A 25,567-nucleotide genomic window follows, 5' to 3' on the forward strand; every position below is an offset into this window, starting at 1 on the left:
TTTATGATACAGCTCCATAGGCCCTGGGATTTCTCTTATCCCCTCCTCAATTCCCCCCCACCTCCCGCCAATTCCTCTATGTCATTACCAAAGTATAGTTCTTTATACACAGTCATATGTCCATCATTGCAGACATGAACAGTTGCAGAGAGTTCAGCATCCTATTGTCAAGATATAGTAAGCAGTTCCATTGTAAGTCCATCTTTGTCTGGAAGTAGAAATGCATAGTACATTGTATCCTCACATCTGGATATGTTAGTCTCCATTTCACAGCTACTGTACATCCCCTTAAATGAAAAGCCATAAAACAAAATATCAGGAAGAAAAAAGAAATTAACACCACAAACAAGTTAAATAACATGCTCCTAAATGACTAACGTGTAGCTGAAGAAATGAAAATCAAGAACCTTCTTAAAGAAAATGATGCTGCTGTGTGATCTATGAGTCATTGAAAGATTTAATCAGAGGAAAATGTTTTGAAGAGATAATGCTAACAGAAAACATTAAAACCAATACAATATAGCTTCTGCTGATTTTTGTTGAAGTGGCTCTTCTAGACAACAAATAAATGGGTTTTGTTTTTTAATCCAGTTTACTAATCTATGATGTTTGATTGAGCTTAAGCCATTTACTTTCAGGGTTAATACATATGGGTGATACTTTGGTCCTGTCATTTTAGGAATGGGTTGTTCATTGGTGTCATTTTACTGGGGTGTTCTCCACATTTGCCTTTGGTTCTGGTGGGTGCTATTCTTCTCTATCAAGAGAACATCTTGAAGTATCATTTGTAGGGCAGGTTTGGAAGAGGCAAATTCTTTTCATTTTTCTTTACTATGGAATAATTTTATTTCATTTTCAAAGACAAAAGAAAGCTTTGCTGGATATGTTATCCTAGGCCGACAATTTTTTTCTTTTAGAATCCTAATTATGTCACTCCATTCTCTTCTTGCCTGTAGAGTTTCCTGTGAGAGGTCTCCTGTGAGTTTAATTGGCATTCCTTTATATGTCAGTTGATTTTTTTTCACGTGCACATTAAGGATCTTTTTCTTATGTTCAATTGAAGAGAGCTTGATGATCATGTGTCTTGGTGAAGATTGCTTTTGATCAAGCCTGTTGGGAGTTCTATGCCCCTCCTGGATCTTGTTTCCCAATTATTTCTCTAGATTAGGGAAGTTTTCCCTTGTTATTTCATTAAATATATCTGTAAAACCAGGTCCTCTTTCTGCACCTTCTGGGACTCCCATAACTCAATTAGGTCTCTTAATAGTGTACAAAATGGCACCTGACGTACCACCACTAGAGTTGTTGATCTGCTGGCTGTCAGGTCTAACGGCTACCCAGACCTGTCTTGGGTAGAACCTGTAGAATGCCATGCTGTTGTATTGACCAAGTCAGAAATGAGTTCACTCCCAGATGACTGCGTTCTGTCTGTCTCAGTTGATTGTCTTGGAACTGGTCAGTAATTCCTTTGAATACCAAATGTAGCTAGCTCCAGAAGCAGTGCTCCACAGGCAGCTTTGAGAGTCCTGGAGTCAGGCTGTGTCCGGGGGAAGGTGCTTTGAACTCTTAGGAAGGGGCCCTACTGTGTTCCTTCTCTGTATCTCTAAAGTCAAGTGCCATGTTCAGCTCCTGTTTAGGAGCCCATCTTCCTGGGTTATATCCTAGCTACTAAAGTGCTAACTTTCTAATCCTGGTACTGCTCAGCTCCCTCCAATGGGGATAATCCGAGTACTCAACATCACTGGCGTGTGTGAGCATTAAATGGGCTCACACACAGGAGGTAGTTAAAAATATATGCAGTATGCAGGAAGAACTCAGCAAATATTAGCTGCTGTTATTAATCATAGTATTGCTACAGCAGTGTTGTGTGTGTCGTTGATAACAATCAGTTATCTAGAAGCACTGTAATAAGTAGAGTAGGAGGAAGAGGAGGGTGGAGTTGCCTACAATCAGCTTCTCTGCTTTCCAGCTGCACCATTGTTCCTAAACTGAGAATCCCAGGCTTTCATATTGCCCATGTTAGATGCAGGGGCTTTGTTTTCCCATTTGCAAAAGGATTCAGTGAATGACAAGTGGCATGACAGTTTTGCAAATGCGTTTGTTACACTATGAAACCCTGGCAACGGAAATGAACCAGGCAACAAGCTCTTTCTCAACCTGTCTCTCCTTTTTTCTCCATCCACTCTACCTTTCAAATAAATAAATGCAGTTTTCAAAAAAAAAAAAAGGCAGTTTACAGAAATAGGTATCCTGAAAACCTACATAGCAACATCATTAAATTATACATTATGTAAGCAGCATGGATGTGGTACCTGGCTGTGTCCCCAGAAGTGGTATGGGCAGCAAAGGACCTCCTCTCACCTCTGCATATGGTTCCCCGAAAGAACAGATTATTAATCTGAGTAAAATATTTAAAACAGCTTATAGCTTGTGCTCTGTGCATGTCTGCTAAGTGGAAAATATATATAATATTCACATATTTTAGTTAGAACACAAATGGGCTTTTTGGAACCTATATTTAGGTTTTCTTAAGATCTTAAATTGTGTGATTAATTACTTATTTTGCATATTTGAAAGACAGAACAAAAAATATTTTCTGTTCACTAACTAGCTCACTCTTCCAAATAAGCTGCAATAAGTGGGGCTGGGCCAAGCTGAAGAAGCTGGAACTCCATCCAGATTTCCCTTGTGGGAGGGAGGAATCCAAATGCTTGAGTCAGCACCTGCTCTGGGGCTGGATAATCATGACCTTCACTTATACATGCAGTGGCACAGGTGCTGTAATATGCAGTAACATACAAAATACATAAATGCACTCAATTTTTACTAAGCCTCCATCCTTCCCACTCTGATCTACCATCATTATAAAAAATAAGATTTATAAAAAAAAATACATACACAAGCACAACTATTTTCACAGCAATCTGGATTACAATATTCATGTTCTTTCAAAATAGTTGTGCTTGTGTATATATGTATTCTATATGTATTTGTTTTGCAAATAGTGTTTTGATTCCATGAGATCCACATAACTTAATGTGGGTATTATTTATGAGATGTTTAGAAAACACATCTGCTTGGTGCTACCCCAAAATCTTTCAGATATGTTTTAGAGTTTATGGATAGAATAATTATGTTCTAGACTCTAGACTACTGTAAAAAAAAATCAGTTAATTGATTCACATGCAGTTTCTTTGCAAATTTTAACTTTTATGTTACCCAATTTATGTCTTTAAGGGCAAGGTCAACTTGCATATTTTAAACAAAAGTGTATGGACTTTTAGACCATAAGACTACATTAAAGATTGTTAAGTGAAAAAAAATCATAAAAGCAAATGTGATGTTTACTTGATTCACAGACTCTAATTTAACTACAGACTGCACAATGTTTAGTTTTCAGGGATGAAATCCATTCCTTTGGAAATGTTTTAATTTATTCTGTAATTTAGTTAACAGATATTTACTGCTGAACATTATTGCAAGGCATTATAAAGCAGTGATAAGTACCAAATCAATCTGCTCACCAGAAAGTTAGAGGAGGCCTTGGATGTAGGCAGATGGTGTGTGCTTTGAGACAGGTGTGCTGATGAGGAAGACAGCCATGTGGAGAAGTGCTAGATGGACTTTCCGTGCCGGCATATTCAACACACTGAGATGCACAATCCAACATTTAGTCTTGAAACTCGATTGACTTTTTTTAGATGAAAATGTACAGAAAGATGTCATGTTGACCTGAATTGTGAGTACTCCCCAGCTCTAAACCCTATGGGCCTGAGCAAGAACCAATAACAGAACCCCAAGGTGAAAGGCAACTGGGGTACTCACCGACAAGGAGGGTTGAGGCAGAAGGTAGAAAGCAAGGCAGGGCCAGACTGTGAGTGACGGTGGGCTGTAGGAAAGGTGACTTGTGAGCACGGAGTCTTTGGAGAGCTGTTTATCTGAATCTACATCTTCAGAACCACAAAGCATTTTGTAGCATGCCTATATAGTTTTTCCTTAAAGCTCAATAGCTAGGAATTATGTCAGTGCATAAACCTGATTTTAGATTCTCACATAGGAGATTGAACATAAGCCCAGACAAAATGCATCAGAATTGTGCAAGGCTGTCAGCATTTCTAACTGCACTGCTCATGTGCAAATTGTGCGTATGTGTGTGCGTGTGTGTGAGAGAGAGAGATGTTATTTTCCTTTCCCAGCCATTGCAAAATCAGAAAGCCAGACATTGCAGAGAACAGGAATGGGGTGGTGTGGGGAGAATCAGTCAGTCATGGGTAAGTGTTCACGGAGGTGGAGCAGGATGTCAAGAGAGTTTGTCTCCACTGTTCTGGGCATTTTGCAGATGTCCTGGCAGCAACAGGGTAGACTCAGCAGAACAGTGAGCAATAGCCTGTGGCAGCAGCCCTGTTGTCAGGAGGCACGTCTGGCCACCACCATCCCATCCTATCTGTATGTATACACTGCAAACTGATGTGTACATCTGTCATGCGAGTGGCTCAGCTACTCCCAGGTATTCACTTGAGCTCTGTCTTACAGGCCAACAGATGACAGCAACCAGCCCCCAGGTCGAGGTGTGCTCTCCATGCATGGGCTGACCTATGGCGTTATCCGTGTGGATTCGGAAGAGAAGCTGTCCGTGCTCACCGTGCAGGATGTTGGCCTCGTGATGCCTGGAGGTGAGTGCATAGGGTTTGGAGTGAGGAGTCCCAGGATTGGCCAGGGATTCATAATCAATGACAAAATGATTTTCCAACATGTGTCACTTTCTGTCTGCCCATGTGTCACAGTGCACCTCTGGAGTGAGTTCTCACACCCAGCACTCAACTAGAAGTCTCTGTTAAGCTTCAACACTGAAGGCCATGCTTCCCAGTACTCCACTTAATATCCCAAAAGATGAAGAAGGCTGTCTGTCCACCTCTTCCTTAAGACAACATCGTGGGGCAATTCTGTGCTGTTCCTTTCTGGAGCCCAGAGGAACAACTCCCTGTCCATCATTATAACCCCTCAACCAAAGTGGAGTCACTCGAGCTCAGCTTCCCCAGAGGCACCGAAGGCTTTTCACAGGCATGTGAGAATACTAAGAGGCATGAGACTGTTCAGTTTTCAGCAAGAAAAGGGCCCCTGGCTTGTCATAGCTCTGCTGCCTCTTGCCTGCTTGGACACCCCTGAGGCCACACATACAGCACTCCAGCTTCTGTCTTGTTTATAGAATACTCTTTTGCTCTTACCCTTCCAACAGGTTCATGCCTACCAGCATCTAAGTTCCTTACTGTCTGTCTCCTAGAATGGAAGTGGTTTCCTTCTCGGCTGGCATTCCTTTCCATAATTTCTATCTCCTTCCTTCAAAGCCGCTGTGGGTTGGAGTTGTGGTCTTGCACATGAATGGAATGGTCACAACCCCCTATGAACAGCACTGGTTGTCATAAACACATCATTTGCAGCAAGCTGATCTGTGATGGGATCTTAGCAGGGACACAGAGCTAAGATGGTGTCTGCTGGACAGAAAGCCCAGCTGCCTGTGTGGAATCTCGTGGGAGGGACTTCTCACTGTTCCTCCCGTTTGGACTCAGCCTCTGTAGAAGTTGCCTCATCTTCCTCCTTACCATGTTTAGGACACAAAGGAACCCTAGGCAGACTCAGCATTCCTAACCCTCAATGTTCCTGCAATTCTAACTTTACCATAACTGGTACTTTTGTTCCCCCTTTTCCTCTCAGAAACTGTCTCTTAACTGTTGCAGCAACTTTGTTTATCCCTTCAGATGCCTCCAAAGTCTGGATGCCCCAGGCTAAGGAAAGAAGCTTTCTAGTTAAGCCAGGCCGCTTGGTTCCATTTCTCAAATTAATAATAGATTTATACCATTACCTATCATTAAAAATGTTTTTCTTAAGTTTCTAAAACCTTACATCACTTTGGTGACAGTGTCTAAAATTCAGGTTACACAATGGAAATACCTCCTGCCTGAGCAGTGAAGGCCACCCCAAGCATCCTGGGGGCTCCTCTGGGGCGCCCCACAGGGCCCCCAGAACCAAGCGCATCCCCATGCAGTGGAAGGTTGTTCGTTGCCTTTCTCAGGTCCTGCCATTGTTCACATCATGCTAGAGTTCTGGGTACATCTTTATCTGTTCCATCATAAAGTTCACTAATTAGTACATCAAGTGCCAACTCGTTCTTTTTCAGGCCACATTACTCTGCTTGACTATGTAATTAGCTCAGACCTCCCCTATGTGAGTGCTTTTCGCCTGTTCACTATCGCAGACTGATGCTGTCATCAACCCATCCATGCTTCAGCTTGGATAGGTGTAAGGAAGAGCTCATGAAGAAGACTAGCAGTGATATTTCTGTCACCATGGAAACCGGCAGTTTGGGCAATGCTTGTCTCAAGAGAAGCTACAGGGCTTCCTCTCATGCCAGTGGTGAATGACAGATTTACTTTCTCCCAATTCCCTTTCCCAGAGTGTTACCAGATTTTAATTTTTTAATCCGTCTGACAGGTGAAGAATGTTCCAGTGTCATCTTAATGTGAGTTTTTTTTTTTTTAACTGGAGTGAGTTTAGCTCATTGGGTTTAGGCCAGTTCTTTTTCTGAGGCGCTTTAGTCTAGTCTGAGCCGTGACATGCCAGGAAGTCTTGGGTCCCTTCTGTACAGCCAACCTGAATACACCACCTCTGAAGCACCAGGCTCTGGGGCTGCACACAGATATCTGTGAACAGTAAAGGAACAAAGGATGCTGATGTGCAAAGTGGCACCACTGAATCCTATGCTGCACGTCTCAGCATTCTCTGAAGCTACTCACTTCCAAGGGAATTTGCAGTCAAGGATTAGTTTCCACCAGACATCCAAGGCTCAAGCTCCCCTCTTAATGTAGAACAGCTTTATCTTTTACGCTGTTGATCTGCAGCATTCAGGTGGCATCTAGAAGATTGTTCTCATCCTGCTGGGGACGTGTATGTGGCAGTTAACCTTTCCGTGCCACGTGTCTGTTCCACCACCTAGAAGGCAGGCAGTGCCGTTCCCTTTCAATATGACTTCAAATGGAAGCAATGGAAATATTTCGTGTCTGTCACAACAGTAAGGGTGGACAGTTTTCTGGGTGATGCGACACATCACAGCTCATGTTAGGAGTATGAGTGTCTGGCTGGTGAGTCTGTTAGTAGTTTTGTTCCCAACAGCCTCTCTGTCATCTTCATTAGCGTGAACATATCGGTTCAGCTCTCCCTCCCCCATCTCTCACTCACACCGTGGTTTCCTGTTCTGCTCTTAGCCATCATGTGCTCAGTGAAGCCAGACGGAATTCCTCAGCTGTGCAGAACAGATGAAATCGGGGAGCTGTGTGTGTGTGCTGTTGCCACAGGGACATCGTATTACGGCCTCTCTGGCATGACCAAGAACACCTTTGAGGTAGGTTGATGGAGAGTCCTCTTACCACCATTCCATGTGCCCAGCACTACTGCCATGTTCATAATGATAGGCAAGCAACCTAAAGGTGATCAGTTTTCAATAAACCATACATAATAAAGTGGTAGTTATTTGCCCCACTCTTTTTTCATTGCCATCTATACATTCAATTTATACAAATTTATCATGACCTTACAACCAGGGTCAAAAAGAATGAGCACACTTCCTTAAAAATGGGGCAGTACCAGCTGATCGGAAGAGATGAAAGAACACACGTGCATGCGTGGGAACACATGGGCTCACTGAGGAAAGCCGGGTGGCTGCCTTCTTCATGCCTTGTCAGCCTGTGGCCAGCTGTGAACCTGTGGAAACATAAATAAATGTGTCATCAGTGTGTGCATTAAATTATCTCAGTAGCACAAGCAAGTCAGTGTTTGTGCATTGTGAGTGGACTACAGGTGTACAGCATGTGTGTGTGTGCACGCGTGTGTGGTATCTCCAGTGAACAGACAGTAAGCAGGTTGGTCCCAGGCGTAGTTGCTCGCAGATGTGTGGTAGAGTTCTCAAAACCTTTACCAAATGATGTTTCCACTTGGGAATCATACAAGGTTTAATTAAGTTACACATAAAAAAAACATGTGTAACTTAATTTACATATTTCTTACAACAGAGATGTTATGATGCCTGTCCAGGATGACTTTGTTGAATTAAGTTGTCTAAAATGCCCCCTTGAAATGAGCTAGATACAGTCTAAGTAAAAACTCTGGCTGTGTATGTGGTTTATCTGCAGAGTTGAGGGCAACAAAATTTAGTTTGAACTCGTTTTGGCTTGTCCTTTTTACTCCCCCTCATCAGCACGATTCTTACAAAGTACAGCACCATTTTGATGAATGGGGATCATCAAAGATGAAGATGTGCTTTCCTTCTCTGTGCCTTTTAAGCTGTGGTTTTCCTCAACAAAGGAACTGCTCAGTTTCATTAGAGAACTGCTCAGAAGTTCAGAAGCCAGGGGTGAAACTGGTGCACATCTGTTTAACAGCGGGTGACGTTCTGCTAGGGGCAGGGTGGGACAGTAGGGGAACTACTGTCCTGTGTTTGTAAACTGTCTGCCAGCACATGTTACCGCCACCTCTGGTTTCAGGCAAGGGTAAGAGAAAAAAAAAACTCAAGGAAAACTAAGGAGAAGCAGCAAGGATTAAAGCCAACTGACACATGGAAGGCAGCCTGATCATGTCTCATGTTTCCCCTCCAGGTGTTCCCCATGACAAGTTCAGGGGCTCCAATCAGCGAATACCCATTCATAAGGACAGGCTTACTGGGCTTTGTCGGCCCTGGGGGGCTTGTCTTTGTGGTGGGCAAGATGGACGGCCTGATGGTAGTCAGTGGGCGCAGGCACAACGCAGATGACATCGTGGCAACAGCCTTGGCCGTGGAGCCCATGAAGTTTGTCTACAGGGGAAGGTTAGTTGTCCTCATCTAAAATTAAGTGTACTCTTTTTTTTGTAGAGAACATTTTCATATTATTAGGAAGAATTTAATATGGCATAGGAACTGTAAAGCTAGTTTCCTCTCTTTTGAATCTCTGAAGATTTTCAGAAATTTCCTAAACCCCATAAATACATGTTCATTGATTCTCCCTCAAACTGAATTAAAATATCTATTTGAGAAACTTAATTTTATGAAAGTACTATACAAGATGGTCAAGAGTTCATCTTGGGTTAGATTGGAAAAATCTGATGATAACAACTTAATTTACAAATTTGCATGTACAAGTGGGTGCTCATTTACCAGTTGAATCTGCCATAGTTCTTTCTGCCTTTTTCCCTACTTTCCCTGATACGCACATGGTAAATGCTAAGTAAACACTAAATTAGACACTATTTCTCCTCTCGATTTTTATTTAAACTTACTTGAATGAGGTCATAATCTATTTTGTCTTATTTCAACTTGCTAATGAGAAGAAAAAAATTATACTTTTGTACAATATTTCCACCATTTGTTTATTTTGAAATAAATATGATATTTAATTAATAGCAAGGTTTGTTCCTTGAATAAAAAACACAGTCATTTGTCAGTGTCAATTGGGAATTGATTTAGAATCCTTGGAGACACCAAAATGCACAAATTCTCAAGTTCCTCTTTGGTCTAGTAGCTGCATTTAACCTCTGCACATCCTCTTGTATATTTTTCAGTGAGTTCAAGATTACTTATACAAACTAATACAATGTAAATACTACATAAGTAGCTACTTCCTATTGTTTAAGAAACAATAAGAAAAACAGTCTAGATCTTGGGTACAAATAGACATTTTTCTTACTATTTTCTGTCCGCGATTGATTGAATTTGTAGATGTGAAAATAACAAATACTGAGGAGTGGCTATATGATTTTTATAGCTGGACTACGCTTGTCACATTTCAGTCTATTCTTAATGTGTATCCAATATTAATTATACCAAGATGATGATTATAATGCAAGAGTCCAAGTGAATTTTCCAAAGTGACTGTGACTAATTTATCATTCAATTCTTTTTAAAGCCGTTACATGTTTGCGAGAGGCGATATCACCCTAGTGGTTTTGAGTGGCCACAGTTCTGTATTAACCAAAGGCAGAAATTTCACAGGAGAGTGTTCCCACACAGACCAGCTCTGCTGGTTTGGAGTATATCACTTCACTTGTGCAATCTCAAGATGTGAGTGGTCTGGCTCTCCAAGTCTCAGCCAGACGCTTGCTCGCTCCCTCCTCCTGCCTGTACTAACCATTATAAATCACTGCACTGTGTATAGCCTTCCAGAGACTTGTGGGTGATTTTGCCTATGCGACATCCTCAGGCATCTCACCTGGTCCCTGCAGTGCTACTGTTAGGTTAGCAAGTGCATGGGAATGTGGAAATGCCTGTGCCAGATAACAACGAATGATGATTGTGCAAGTATACAAGTCCTTGCCACAACAGCAAGTCTTGGCAAGAGTATCTCCACCATGTGCTCCTGACGTGTTCCTCTCTGTCCCCCACAGGATAGCTGTGTTCTCAGTCACCGTCCTTCACGATGAGAGGATAGTGATTGTGGCCGAGCAGAGGCCCGACTCCACGGAGGAAGACAGCTTCCAGTGGATGAGCAGGGTGCTCCAGGTCACTCCGCCTTGCCACTGTAGCTCCCTTTTCTTGTCTGTGTTTCAGCTGCCCTTGTTCATGGTCAGGGTGATGGCTTGGCTTCATGTGCATGGCACTCCTTTTTCCCTTTGTTCCATGTGGTCAGAAGTTATATCAGGCATCCCAGAAGCAAAGTAGCCAGATCCAGAATGGGGATTAGGAGTTTGCAAAGCTGGCTTCTGTCATTCACATTGTGAAAGGGGTATCACAAAGCAAATTTTTGTTGTCTTGAGCATGTACATTCTTTCCTCCAAACAGCCTTTTTTGTTGTGTTTTTTTTTTTCATACTCTTTGACAAGTTATCAGTTCAGAACTCTTGAGTGGATTTTTGCCCTGGCAGTTAAGTTGCCAATTGGGGTGCTGGCATGCCATATCAGAGTGCCTTGGTTTGAATCCCAGCTCTGCCCCTAATTCTGGCTTCCTGCTAACATGCACCCTGGGAGATAGCAGTTGTGTCTCTAGTAGGTAGGTCTCCCTGTCACCCTATGAGAGCCAGATAGAGTTCCTGTCTCCCAACTTTGACCTGAGGGCCAGGCCTGACTTGCAGGAATTTGGGGAGGTGAGCCAGTAAATGGAAATACCCCCTTGATTTCTGTCGCTCTGCTTCTCACATAAATATAGAAAAATAAATACCTGTGAAAATTAGATAAAAGTAAAAAATTTTAAAACCCTTTTCTCTTACCTTGGCATTTTTATTCCAGGAAGATTGCTTGTGCTTTTTTGTATTATAGACAGTATTTTTGCTATTTAAATATTTCTTAGATGAATGTTCTGCATATAATTCCTAGTATAACAAATTCCTCTTTTTTGATTTCCCAGGCAATTGACAGTATACATCAAGTTGGAGTTTATTGCCTGGCCTTGGTGCCGGCAAATACCCTCCCCAAAACCCCGCTGGGTGGGATCCATCTGTCGGAAACAAAGCAACTATTCCTGGAGGGCTCCCTGCACCCATGCAACGTCCTGATGTGCCCCCACACTTGTGTCACAAACTTACCCAAACCTCGACAGAAGCAACCAGGTATGTGCAACTGTGCCCAGTCTCAGACAGGCTGTCTGATCTGTCTGCTTTGAGTTCTGCACTAGGGGGGACTGCATCCAAGCCGCTCTCGTCTCTACAGCCATCTCATCGCCTGCTCATCACTGGAGGCACGTTTATACCCAAGGGTGGAGAGGATGTAGCAGCTCAGCAGAGTTGGCAGTGCCCAGGCAGAGATGGGCCAGTAGAGCCCTTAGGGAAGGAAGGAGATGGCTAGTCCTCCTGGTGGGACATCAAGATTAAATTTTGCACAGCCAACAGCCCAGTGGCCTTTGGCAAAGCCAAAACTCCTTGCGTCAAGGAAGAAATCCAAAATCCTTACATGTTTCATTTGGTTAACTTAGGAATCAAAATGTGTGATACACCTAAGTGGAAGACATCTTGAATCATTTGAAGAATTCTAAAGATTTATTTGTGACATTGTCATGATATGCCTAATGCTTTGTAGTTTGGGAATATCATTATCCATTATATGAATTCTAATGGCTAAGTCAGTCATTCTCCTATGATTACACATAGTTCTCAGTCAAAGAAAATGTACTACAAGAATATGCTGGATCTGACCTAGGATCCATTGTAGTAGCAGAGGATCCTAGTGCTGATCCAATGGACCTCAGAGGCGTGTATGAACCAGAACCAAACTCAGGTTAGGATACTGAAATAGTGGTATGTTGTGTATTAGTCATGTGTATGTGTTAAGATTTATCTGTTTTGTTTGGAAGGAAGAGGTATATATAGAGGGGAGAGAGCAAGAGACCTTCTAGGAACCCACTAAATGGCTGCATCAGCTAGGGTTGGGCCTCTTCTGAAGGACTTGGATTCTTTTCCACTGCTTTCTCAGATTCATCATCTGGGAGCTGGATCAGAAGTGGAGCAACCAGGACTTGAACTGGCACCCACATGGAATGCTAGTGTCATTCATTGGTCAGTGGCTTAACCCACTGCTCTACAAGGCCAGCCCCTCTCTTTGCGTGTTTTAGCTCGTTGCATCCTGTGGAACTCATGAAGTGGTTTGTTCCTGTCTCTGTGATACAGACAAGCAAAAGGAGCCACTCAGAGAAATTTATCTGAGGAGTCATATGCAGGGTATGACTCAGCAGGTGTGACAGGGACCTGGTTTCCTAGCAACATTCCCTGCCTCTCGTTAAGTGGGAGATGTGTAGTGGATGATTCCTCTTTAGGTCGGGGAGCTGATGCTTACAAGAGGGCTTGACAAAGGACTTGAATTTGGTCTTCTGATTATAAACCCCTTGCTACTACTCACAGATGTATTGTGTGGCAGTCAGTTACACAACTGAGTGCTTAGTTCTCTCCTAGTCTAGTATAAATTAATTTTCCAGAAGAAAGTAGGAAAACCATGATTTCCTGGTTTTTTTAGACACATTAGTTTTATGTTTACTATCACTGCTTGTTTTCTATTTCTTTTTAAATGTTTTCTCATGTCCCAAATTTTCTTAGCTAACATTCTTCCTCCATTTCTTTTTTCCCCTCTCACTTTCATTTTCTTCTCTGAATCTCCAGTTTATATGATGGCTGTAGTAAAGTGTGCAGTTGTAGCTGACTGAAGTATTCATTTCCTAAAATTTAAGAGATAACAGTCCCTTCATTTGATGAGCCCCTAAAACACAAAACATAATGAAAAGTAGAAAAATAATCTGTTGTATCTCATCCCAGAACGTAAGTAATGTTGCGAGTCATGCAATACCAATTGTTCTATCTAGACATGCTTCTTTCCATTAGGTTAAAATTTATGATGGTCTTGGGACTGACCAGGTGTCCCGGGAGTGGAACTGGAAGTAACTGAATCTTCCTTCTCTACCACCTGTGCTGATTCATTGTCGGAAACTCTGACCTGGCTGAGCCAAACAATGGAGACAGTGGAGGTCTCCCTTGCAGGTCCTGAGAGTTGAGTAGTTTGTGAAACAAGGTTGAAATAGGTACTTACTATGAGGAGAATGATATGCAAATACACAACACTCTATGATTTCATGACTGCAAGACTCCGCTCACTTGCCAAATATCAAGAAACACAATAAATCGCTCTCTGATGTCAGGGTGCCTGAAGAAAGCCTTCTGCAGTAGAGATTGGGCAGGTAGAGAATGATCTAGAATGATCTAGGGAAATTTTCTTCCCTAACACTGCAGTGTGTTGATGAGGCTTTATGTGGTTAATGACTTTTAAAAAAGAAGAAATTTTAAATATATATATATATTCATACATATGTATGATATGTACATATGTATCGTATCTCATCTGTCTTATTAAATTGAGAGGTAATGTAACTGCAAATTCAAAAATCCTTCTGAACATTAAATGGCCACGAAGCCGAAGACCTTGGTGTTGCCAGTTCACTGCCCTAGTGACCTGTAACATACTTAGAGGACATTGCCCCAGCACTCAGTGTCGAACTATGCAATGGCACCAGATGATTTCTAAGGCATCCTGGAATAATAAACATTAACATGACTACAGGAGAGTCATTTGGTACAAGTGCATTTTATATCAACGTGCCTGGTTGGAGTCCCAGCTTCCGCACTGCCAATCCAGCTTCCTTTTACTATTGTTTCCCCTGGGGGAGACAACAGTGACAGCTCCAGGGCTTGGGTCCTTGTCTCACACCTGGGAGACCTGGTCTTTGGCCTCCGCCTCCCTGGCTGATTTGCTGATTTAGGCATTTGGGCAGACGGAAGATCTTCGTGTCTCAGTCTCTTTCTCGCAAATAAAAGTGACTATTTAAAAAACAAAATATTTTTAAAAGACTGAACAAGTACCTCTTACTGACAGCCAAAACAAAAGTTCATTGAGATCATTTGTGTGCATCAGAGACATTCAGCTCCTGGACACAGTCCTGGGAATTTAGATGATTTGTAGACAATCAAATTGCCTTCTTGCATGGCTTTGTATTTACTCGGTCAACAATATGCACTGTGAGATTCTCTTAATTAAGTACCAAACTGTTCACAAAGACTTTGAGCCTAGGTGTGAGTGGGTAGCAAAATTGTAAGAGCTGAAAAAGCAGATACAATTTGCCAGCTTTGATGGACCTCTGTCCTTCCCCCCCTACATTATATGATCAGTCTGCTAATCTACAGACACAGATCTTCACATGTAATAAATAATGCAACCAATATTCTGATTTGTAAGTAGGCCTCCATTAAAATTGCAGCACAATTTTGAATTAATAATTGCCTTCAACTTAACATTTTATCTAACCAAGGATAACAGACAAAGTAATGTCTTCTTTTGTTATTTTATGACACGATTCTTTTCGTAAACTTTCTCACTCTCCCTTGCATTCTATGTCTCTTCTTATGCACATACAATGGTATATTCTCATGAAATTTATGTATTTTTCCTATAAAATATGTATAGCTCGGTTCGCAAATATGACTTTAATGAAAAAGTGTAAATGATAATGTTTTGAGGACTGTGCAGAAAACCTAGTGTTTCCAGCAATGTGAAATTTTTTAAAGCTTTTTTGGGTTCTTTTCAGAAGTTATTTTTATGGGAAGTTATCAGAGTATACATGCTTTTCTCCTACAAAATGTTTTCATCCACTAGGAAAAGGGCGTTGATAGGTAGGTCAGAAGTTATGCAGTAAAATGGAGCTTAGGCTTCGTTCACAGTCGGCTTGTCGGTTTTTGCACTTCTCACAGGGACCTGAGAGAGAACCTGAAACCTTTGCAGTCAGTGAATTTACATCAATAAGTGATTTGATGTCCTCTCCCTCTAAACAATTCCAGGTGATACTTAAAATATACAATATCTTATGAATGATCAGTTGTAATTTTTTGCAATAACACCAGAAGACAGGAAGCCACATAACCCAAAAGTCTTTACCTAGAAGCAACATGTGTGTTTTTAAATTCCATGCTTGTCCTCTCTGTCACATTTTTATGGTCACACCTGGAAACCTGGCAGCACCCCTTGAGGTCACCCTGTCTGGAATATAAAGCCATGGACCTCGGAATTTTATGTTTGGTGAAGATCCTATTGCCATAGAAGTCCTCTTGGTGGTTTGTTTATATCAGTCGTCATTATCATTTTAGTGATCTCTTTGAAAAGTGTTCTAATTAGATTTGTTCAAAACAGGTCATTCAAGAGATTTTCCTACAGTAAGCTCTTCAACGAGACCGGAAGTCATTTTAAGAGACTGGATTTGTGTCTCCTCCTGTACATACCTTTGTTTCTTTGTAGAAATCGGCCCTGCCTCTGTGATGGTGGGAAACCTGGTGTCTGGGAAGAGGATTGCTCAAGCTAGTGGCAGAGACCTGGGTCAGATAGAAGACAATGATCAGGCCCGGAAGGTAAGAGTCAAATGCTAAGCTCAGGTCAGTCCTGTTGGCATGCACCAGTGGGGCTGAGTGCATCACAGAGCAACAACGCCCTAATTTCCCATTTCCCCAGTTGTGTGACCACCACTAGTTTTGCATCTTTGAAGAACTTACATTTCTACCTGCTCTCTTGGTCCTGCAAATACATCTGTATTATTTTATAAGGAAAATATGTCTATTAGTGAATCTCATGTTTCAGAAAATTTCACAGTTGTGCAGATCTGAGTATGTGTCATAACGCCGTACTGAGCAGACACTTTGGGAATCTTCCTGCTGCTTACTACTGGTTCCTAATTATTGCTGCCAGCCCTGGCTTTAAGCTCACATTGCCTCATAGTGGTCCTGTGACAAGGCTTCTGCCCTTTAATCTTGAGAATACAAGAAAACATCAGTTCAAGTCCAAGGTTTGGGAATCAGACTCCCTTCACCACAGCCTAAATAACTGTAGGAGAAATACTCAAACTTAATTTGACCAAAACATCCCTCATCTTGTCATGCGTAGCTGCTAGTCTCCACTAGAACCACTCACCCTTGACAATGCCTAAGGTTCACCGAAAGAGATCTCATTTCCTGCAGCGAGCAAGGGTCCCACTCCATTTGGACTGTAAAGTAATATAACCAAATCAATCATGTAAAATATTACTAGTTAAGTAGCCCATGGCCTTTTGTTCATTGAAAGCACTTGATCATCCGTCAACCCACCCTACCACCATCACCATCAACCCCATCCCCATAGTTCATTGCTCTTAATGAAAGACATTAGGGTTTTACATGGGATTTCCCACATCCAGATGTGAAGCAAGACTCACTTTTTTACTCTAGTCTGTGTAATATGCAATGCAGATTAATGACATCAGGCAGTTGCCATTTAAACACAGAAATTTGAAAGAGCATTTACAAACAAAGATCTGATTCTCTCATTGCAACCTGTGAACATGAACAAAATGCCTTCTGGGAGCTGTGGGATAATGGTGACCCCTACTTGCAAGATTGCTAATACTCTAACCCTTAGACAGATTTTCAGAAAACATCCCTAACCTGAGTTATAGCATCAGTCAGCTTTGTGAATCTCAGTCTGATGTGCTGAATTCTGAATCGCTGCAGGAGAAAAAAGTTTATAAGCCCTCCTATGGTCTGCTGATGATGTGGTTGTCGGGGCTTTTCCTAGAAATGAATGCCCTTGTTTCTGTGGAGATGCATGCTGTTTGAAGGCACCCGAGGCATGCACACAGGTTATATGAGTTGACTTATTAAGATTGTCCCAGCCAGACTCCAGGGGCCTAATCCATACCCTGTGCTCTGTTGCAGTTCCTGTTTCTGTCCGAGGTCTTGCAGTGGAGAGCTCAGACCACCCCAGACCACGTGCTGTATACGCTGCTCAACTGTCGGGTGAGGCACGCGGAGCTTGCGGTTCCTGATGGGTAACCTTCTGGGGACCACCCTGGCTCCTAGGGGACTCCCCTGCTTCTTTATAGTTTTTCCGCATTAATCCTTTCACATTAGTCCTATGTGAATTTCTTTTACCGAATTTTTTTGCTATTTTGACTAATGAGACTTTCTCACTTAAGGATTGCCTTTAATTATAATGACTTGTATGTATACATATATGTATTTATATATGTATAGGCAGGTGTTACCTGTGATGGAGAACCATTGCAAATCTGCCATTTAGTTGTTTTTAGCTTGATCTACAAAACTACTTTTTTTTTTTATAAATAAGTTGTATGAAGATTCAAGGAATGAAATCTTTCCCGTTGTATAGTTTCCACTTTACAGGCATAATTTGCAAGTTCCTGTTGATGTTTCACATTAGAAAACCAAACTTATCAAGTATTGGTTCATATTAGTACTTAGGATTAAGGATTTTCATTTCTAAGCACATATTTATAAATAGTAAAATTCAATGTAAAATCCTAAGAAAATTAGGTTTAAATCTTAGCTTTTCTTGGTAAATATAATCACCTTCGAATGCTTAAAAAATTGTGATTGTTTAGAATTGCTACATACCAAAATTTTATAATGTGTGAAGTTACTTCCTACCATTTTAAGGGGAAAGACAAAGGAAATGCCATAACATAGGAAAATTATTCCCCAGGTCTCTAGTTTGGGTTCCTGTTCTGAGACCAGTATGCATGAGGTTTGGTCCATGAAGGTGACCTCTGCACTAATCAACTTGCTCTGCCATAATCCTGGGTTGTTCTGTGTGCTGACTTGGTCCCAGCGGTTTGCTTCACTGAATCTGCCCAAGGCCATTTCCCAGCAGGAACCCCTAGAAACAGGAGCGCTCATTTTGGACCCTGTGCCTGCTAATATTGTTTGGTGGGTCCCCTGGCCTCCACCAGCCTGCCTGCACTGACAGTCCACACTGCTTCTCACACTTATGGCCATGTGGTAGTAGGGGCGGTGCCAGGATCTGAAAAGTCTATTCTTTCCCCTGACTCCTTCACTAGCCACTGAATACAGATACAACAGTGTTTTCCCAGCTGACGTATCCAGTTCCCCTCCCTTGACTTTTTCCACTCTATCCCAGTGCCCCTTTAACATTCTTTATCCTCTGACATTCTCTATCCTCCCTCTGTAATGTCAACTGTAAGCTCCTAGTGATGTTTTTCTTCATCTCCATAGTCTCAGTGGCTCTCTAGAGATTTCTAATATCACCTTCCAAATGATTACCTAAATATTAACCATATCCTGCCTCCCATGTCCTAGGTACATTTCCTTGTCTGATTCCTTTAGCAAGTGTACTTCTTCCCTTAATTTCCTTAACATCTCAGTCATGCTTGTAGTCTCTGTAAACCAGGAATCAGTTTTTAAACTCTTCCCCTGCCACATGCACACATACAGATTTCCAGATACATTGCACCCAGGCTGTAGGGTGTTTGTCTCCAGTTTGAAGGTACGATGAGTCACTTAAAAGCAGGAGTCACCCCCTGCATACACAGAGGTTCAAAAATGTCTTCACAGATGATAGGTGGGAAATAGATTCTAGCAACATCTAATTTGAGAAAATATCCTTCAGACTGGTCCCTGGAGGGGTGCCAGGGCACTGAATTTGGCACCTCGTGCCAGCTTGAGCCCCTGTGACCTCAGTTCTTTGCTGTGGCTGGACCCTGGATATTCTAAAGTAATATGTTTACTGAAAATTAATTTTGTGGTTTAAAGGGGCTTCAATACGACCAATTCATGGTTAACGTGTAGAGTCCATGGTCCGAGAATAACTTTTCCTTCTTGGTATAATCTGTTCAAAACACACTGTGCAGATGGAATCAGTTCCATCCAGAGCTATCTGAAGGGCCACAACATTACTTCTGTAATTTTCCTAAAATGGTCAGATCCCAGCACCAGTGTCCACTGATGCCTTTCTGCTGCTCCCCCTGCACACCTGTAACAAGTGTTCGACCTGGACTTTTAAGTCCACAGCATAACTTTTATGGCTGATCCGGTATAATTGCCAGTTAAATTTATTTTCAGGTTCAACGCTGACAAATAGAAATAAAATGAAAAGCCATGTATACATTTTCTAACAGCAGTATTTTAACACCATAAGCAGAAAAAGGTAAAATTCATTCCAGGAATGAATTCTTTCACATATCCAAAGTGCAGTTTCTCTACACATGACTGGTGCCCACACCTTGAGCTGTGCATTTCTGTTGATGATGAATTTGGCCACTTCTCACAAACATCCTTTGTTCATGGGTCGTTCAAAGTGGTTGTTCCTTTCAGCTTGTAAGTGTAAGCAGTGCTTCCTGGTTATCATATACAGCATTCATTAATGTGTTCTCGTCTACTGTGAACATGGTAATTAGGAATGAGAGTCTTTTTTTTTTGCCTAATAGCAGTGTCAAGAAATTCCAATACTATATTGAACAACGATAAGACTGAACATCCTTGTCTAGTACCAGATCTTGGTGGAAAAGCTTCCAGCCTTTCCCCTATAGTTTGATGCTGATGTTGATGTTGGGCTTTTCCTATATAGCTTTGATTGTGTTATAGCAGGTTCCTTCTATGCCTGTCTTGCTTAAGGTTTTCAGCATGAAGTGGTGTTGGATATTATCAGATGTCTTCTCTGCATATATTGAGATGATCATATGGTTTTATTTTTCAGTTTGTTGATGTGATGAATCATATTTATTGATTTGTGAATGTTGAACCATCCCTGAATGCCAGGGATGAACCCCACCTGTCTGGGTCAATGATCTACCTGATGTGCAGATGGATCCTATTGACTAATATTTTGTTGAGCACAAGTAGCAAGCATGTTACAGGAGAAATCAGGGATACAACTCTTTACAAATAAGTGAAAGATTACCTTCTTGAACATTCTTTACATATAAAACAATATCTTAAAATATTTACTTGTTTGAAAGGCAGAGAGAGAGAGAGATCTCCTATTTACTAGTTAATCCCCTAAGTGACCCAATCAACCATGGCTTAACTAGGCCAAATCTAGGAGCTAGGAACTACCTTCAGGTCTCCCACATGGATAGACAGGATCCAAGCTCTTGGGCCAACATATCTGTTGCCTTCCTGGAGCAGGGCAGCTGAAGCTCAAACCAGTACTCTGACATGGGATGCTGCTACTGTTGCAAGCAGTGTCGTAACTCACTGCTAGACTTTTTTTTTTTTAAGATTTATTTACTTATTGGAAAGTCAGATATTCAGAGAGGAGGAGAGACAGAGAGGAAGATCTTCCGTCCAATGATTCACTCCCCAAGTGAGCGCAACAGCCAATGCTATGCCGATCCAAAGGCAGAATCCAGGAACCTCTTCTGGGTATCCCACACGGGTGCAGGGTCCCAAAGCTTTGGGCCATCCTGGACTGCTTTCCCAGGCCACAAGCAGGGAGCTGGATGGTGGGAAGTGGAACTGCTGGGATTAGAACCGGCGCCCATATAGGATCCCGGGGCACGTTCAAGGTGAGGACTTTAGCCACTAGGCCATGCTGCTGGGCCCCACTGCTAGACTTCTGTGTTACCGTGTTGTCAATACCAAGGTTTCCTTTAGTAAAAGTCATCCTTGATTTCTCTGTCAAAATAATTTTGCCTACAACTCTCTTCATTGGCAGTGGTTTTCATCATGGAAAGTTATATGTTCTCCATGAATGCTAACGAATATGCCAGAGAACGATGGCTCCTACTTGAGAACAGATGACTGTTTTCTGGAACTGTTCACCTAGAACATTTTATGTCTCTTCTTAGCAATTATTTGGGAAAATAAAACATATATCTGAAAAATCAGTGGTGTTTCTGAAGTCTGGGGTGGGAGGCATCTGGTCCACCGTAAGCATGCTGCTTAGCACACCCACACCCCACATTGTGGATTCAGTATCTGTCTCTGACTCCTAATTCCAACTTCCTGCCACCGCAGATCCTGGGAGGCCATTGTCATGGCTCAGGTGGTTGGGGTCCTGCCACCCATGTGCACTGAATACAGGCCTGGGGCCTGACCAGGAAATTTGAGGAGTGAACCATTGGATGGGAACTCAGTTTTCTCTCTGCCTCTCAAAAATGTGGCAGGGGGTTGGAAAAAGGCTTGCAAGTAGGAATGAACAGAGTCCCCATATGAGTTGTGTCAACCTTGCCAATTGGGAGAAGATAGAAAAATTACTGATAGCTGGGGTAAAATGGCATTTGGGCTGCCAGCTCACCATCTGGGTCATGCCTGGGTGTGCTGGATCCGGACACACAATGAGAAACCTGCGTCTCAGCTTATGGAACAGCTCAGACTTTTTGCACCAATAACCAAGGTGCACACTTCACCCCGACTCACCGTGATTGCAGGTTCAAGAGAAGCTGCTGTTGCTTTGGTGTCTTTCCCATGCTAGAAAATCACCTTGGTAATCCAGTGGTTACCAAGTCATACAGCCCCAACCACTACTCCCCTGAACCATCACCACAGGTGTGATGGGGAGAATTGTTAGTTTTGTATTAACCCCATAAGAAATTAAAGAGAACCGTGACAGGTGGGTTTCACAGACAGGTATCAAAATAAAGGCCAGCATACACATTGTACTTTGTCAGTGCCCTTAGGTGGGGGTTCTCTGAAAGAGGATGAACACAGGCTAGATACTCTCATGGCTGCCAGGTGTGAGTCATCCAAGCTTCTCCACTCTCAGGCCCCAAGCAAGTGGGCAAGACAAAGCTGCTGTCATGTGCACAAAGAGCTAACTGACCCAGAGACAGCTTCAGCGCCCAGCAGAGGGACAACGCATCAGTGCCAGAAATTGTGCAAGCCATGTACTGAGAACACTGCTGCCTAAGACAGGCCCAACATGCCAGTGGGTATGGAGGATGGCAAGGGTGTCACCAGCTCTCACGTGAGACATGGTGTGTCCTACCACCCCAAGGCACATCCATTTTCCATGATGCTGGCTTGCCTTGTCGAAAGACTGCAAGGGTTGAGGGTAGACCTGGGATTACCCCCATCCCCATCAGTTTGAGGGTTTGTGTGATTCCTAAGCCTCACCTTTAGCTTTGCTGTGAGTCTTTGTCCCATACAAGGTTTGAAGAGCTCTAAAGATGTTGGAGCCAGGGAGCAGGTCTGTCTTGGTTTGTTTAGCAGGAGGCATCTCTATGAATAAATGCTCAGAACAGTCTTATCTCAAAGGCACCAAACTCTAACTTTTGGGTTTGACCTCCTTATCACCAGCCTTGTCGGACTTTCTGCCTTTTTACCAATCCGTTATGGCCATGTTTGCCATCTGGCTCTTCCACTTAACATGTCTGTGAAAACAATTAAGGAAAGTTGTGTGAGAGAAGATTCAATCCATAGATGTGTAAGCTGAACCTATCCTCCACTGACTCAGGCTAGCTGCTAAGGTTCTGCAGGCTGGCGTGGTGAATGCCCGTCACCCTCTCCCCACCTGGGCCCTCTGCTGCCCTGGCTCACCCCTCACTGACCTCTGCTGCCCAGAGCTAGCGATGGTGACCAGTGGTTTTGTAAGCAAGGCAAAAGGCACATGCTGATGTTCATATCTAGTCACATGAGAGAGTCCCTCCTACCCAACCTGGATGCATGTGTTAGGGGCACAGGTCATTTGGGATAGGAATTCTGTTGTGTTTCTTTTCTTACATCATCCCTCAATAACCCCCAATGCTATGACTGCTTCTAATAAGCCCTTTTCCCTATTAATCACTTTAAAGTGGAATTTGGTCATAAAGAAACGCCGTTTAAAAAAAAAGGCTATAGATAACTGTTCATATCTGATAATAGCATATAATTCTAAGTGTATCCTTAAGAAAAACTCTTCGTAATTTGGACCATATTCATGGCTCTCACCTGATATATCTTTAATATTTTCTTATATCTAAATACCTATTTTGCTACTTCTCCAATCTGATGGTCCTTTTTTACGGTACTATTCTGTCCACATGTATTATATTTTTTTAACATTTTAAAAATCTGAAGATACGCTGGAATTTTTTTTATAGTTCGTGATTTGCTTTTTTTTGGCTTCAGTGCTTGATTTCTGTCTAACATTCTTCACTAGTCTTATAAATCTTTCTGTATCTGTTTTGTTGTGGTACTGTTTATTCAGTTTGAAGAAAAAAGGATCGACTTCCATTGGATAGAGCAACTTTGGTGGTGGGAGGGATGATGAAAATATTCTAAAATTGATTGTGGTGATGGTTGAAAAGTTTGTGAATAGATGAAACATCCTGAAAATACTGGGTTTTTTTTTTTATCTTAAGCAAACTGTATGATATGTGAGCTATATCTCAGTAGAGTTATTATGTTCAAAGAATTTTTCTCAACCATTTGTTCTTACGGTACCCAGGGGACAATAGCAAACTCGCTGACGTGTGTCCAGCTTCATAAAAGAGCTGAGAAGATAGCTGTAATGTTGATGGAAAGAGGACACCTGCAAGATGGCGACCATGTGGCTCTGGTCTACCCACCAGGTGAGGAGAGTTGATTCCTGAGGGGTGGCAAAGCGGACGACTGCACAAAGAGGCACTTGGTGACACCTGTCTGCCATGGAATGGAATTGCTGCCTCACTGCCAGACATGAACACAGTGTCCAGTTAAAGGAAACCTTTACAAAGACTCCGATTTCTGAGTGTATTTTATTAGATTTCTGCAGTTAAAGAGAGCTGCCTCAGTTAAGATTTAACTGCTAACTACATAACAGCTGCTTCGAGAAATAATGCGGGAATTACTTCTCAGGTGCCTTGACACTGCGTGCCTCACAGAACAGGCTAGGTGTACCTGACTTCCAAGCTTCGTCCAGAATTTTCAGAGTCAGTCAGAGCTGTAATTGTTGCAGAAACATCTGGTATGGATGCTGACAGAGAGGGCAGCCGTGAAACAGCTCGGTTTGTTTCAAGCAAGAATTCTTGTTTCTCTCCTTGCTTAGGGATAGATCTTATCGCGGCATTTTATGGCTGTCTCTATGCGGGCTGTGTGCCCATAACCGTCCGTCCACCACACCCCCAGAACATCGCAACAACGCTGCCGACTGTCAAGATGATTGTGGAGGTAAGACAATCATCTGGGGGCCTGCGAGCACACCCCCTATCTTGGAGCTGAGATGGTGGAGCAAGACAAATCACAGACCCCCAAATTCCAGCTGGGAGAATGCAAGTGTGTCTGGAATCACAGCAGTGAGGTAGGGAGTGGTGGCTGCCTTCAGGAACCCTCGTTTGGGAAGCAAGACTTAAACCGGTGCCTGAAAGTGGCTTGGTGGTGGCAGATACCACATTGCATTGCCAATAAAGATACCCTAGGGAAAGCACTCCCAAAAGAAGTCATCACCCCTACCCTGCCCACCTCAGCCAAGCACACCTCACTTTCCCCTACAACATTACAAATGCCTGTTCTCTTTGAATCCATGCATTTGTTTTAATTATGTGAGACCTGGGAGAATTTAATATCAGAGTGAGTGTTTCCTACTGTGGAGGAAAAACCACAGGAAACAGAATGGTTTTGGGCTAGAGAAGGCTGATGTCTTGTCCCACTTGTGTTGTGGTACTCCCACCATGGGTGCTTCTGCTAGAAAACATTTATGATATACTTGGACATGTGTGACTTTTATGGGGGCAGGTGGTTAATATCTTAATATCCCTTGTGGGGTTGTTTTTTTTTCATTTTTCTTTTTTTTTTTTGTTTTACATCATATGAGTTCATAGACACAGGGAGTCCCCATTCCACCCTGCATTCCCTGCTACTCTTTTCCCCCATGTGATTGCAATAGTAGAGTCCTTCAGTAACAGTCACAAGTCCCACGTTCTGCTATTTAAGTGTATCATGTAGGCATAGGCAATGGTAGAAAGCACAGCGTCATTTAGTCAAGATATACTTAACGTTTTCATTGGGAGTCTTCCCTTTATTCAAAAGTGGTGCTACATACCGCAGCATATATTCACTTCCCAGTATGCTGGTCTCCATTAAACAATTCCTCTGGGTGAATATATGTATATGCATGTTTACATCTATGTCTATTGATCTTGTATTTTGCAAGAATGTTGTCTTACAACAGAGAGAACATATGGTATTTGTCTTCTTTGGAGTGGTTTATTTCCCTGAACATAATGGTCTCTAGTTGTAACCATTTAGACACAAATGGTAGAATTTCATTCATTCTTTTGATGGCTGAGTAGTATTCTGTGGAGTTGATTACCACAGTTTCTTCATTCATTCCTCTTTCTGTA

The 25,567-nt window shown here is 42.3% G+C and overlaps 1 protein-coding gene across 1 annotated transcript in view; it reads left to right on the forward strand.

Moving 5' to 3' along the window:
* DIP2C (disco interacting protein 2 homolog C) overlaps nt 1-25,567 on the forward strand; it is a 377,029-nt gene that overhangs the window by 302,712 nt on the left and 48,750 nt on the right. The window contains exons 18-26 of the mRNA XM_040967822.1: nt 4,534-4,673; nt 7,260-7,396; nt 8,646-8,854; nt 10,408-10,522; nt 11,363-11,564; nt 15,781-15,890; nt 17,226-17,306; nt 23,695-23,818; nt 24,274-24,395. Coding sequence (XP_040823756.1) covers nt 4,534-4,673; nt 7,260-7,396; nt 8,646-8,854; nt 10,408-10,522; nt 11,363-11,564; nt 15,781-15,890; nt 17,226-17,306; nt 23,695-23,818; nt 24,274-24,395 — 1,240 coding nt within the window. The remainder of the gene's footprint in view (nt 1-4,533; nt 4,674-7,259; nt 7,397-8,645; nt 8,855-10,407; nt 10,523-11,362; nt 11,565-15,780; nt 15,891-17,225; nt 17,307-23,694; nt 23,819-24,273; nt 24,396-25,567) is intronic.

Source organism: Ochotona curzoniae, unplaced genomic scaffold (assembly GCF_017591425.1).
Source record: "Ochotona curzoniae isolate NIBS_2020 unplaced genomic scaffold, NIBS_Ocur_1.0 scaffold_4683, whole genome shotgun sequence".
In the NCBI taxonomy this organism is placed as follows: domain Eukaryota; kingdom Metazoa; phylum Chordata; class Mammalia; order Lagomorpha; family Ochotonidae; genus Ochotona; species Ochotona curzoniae.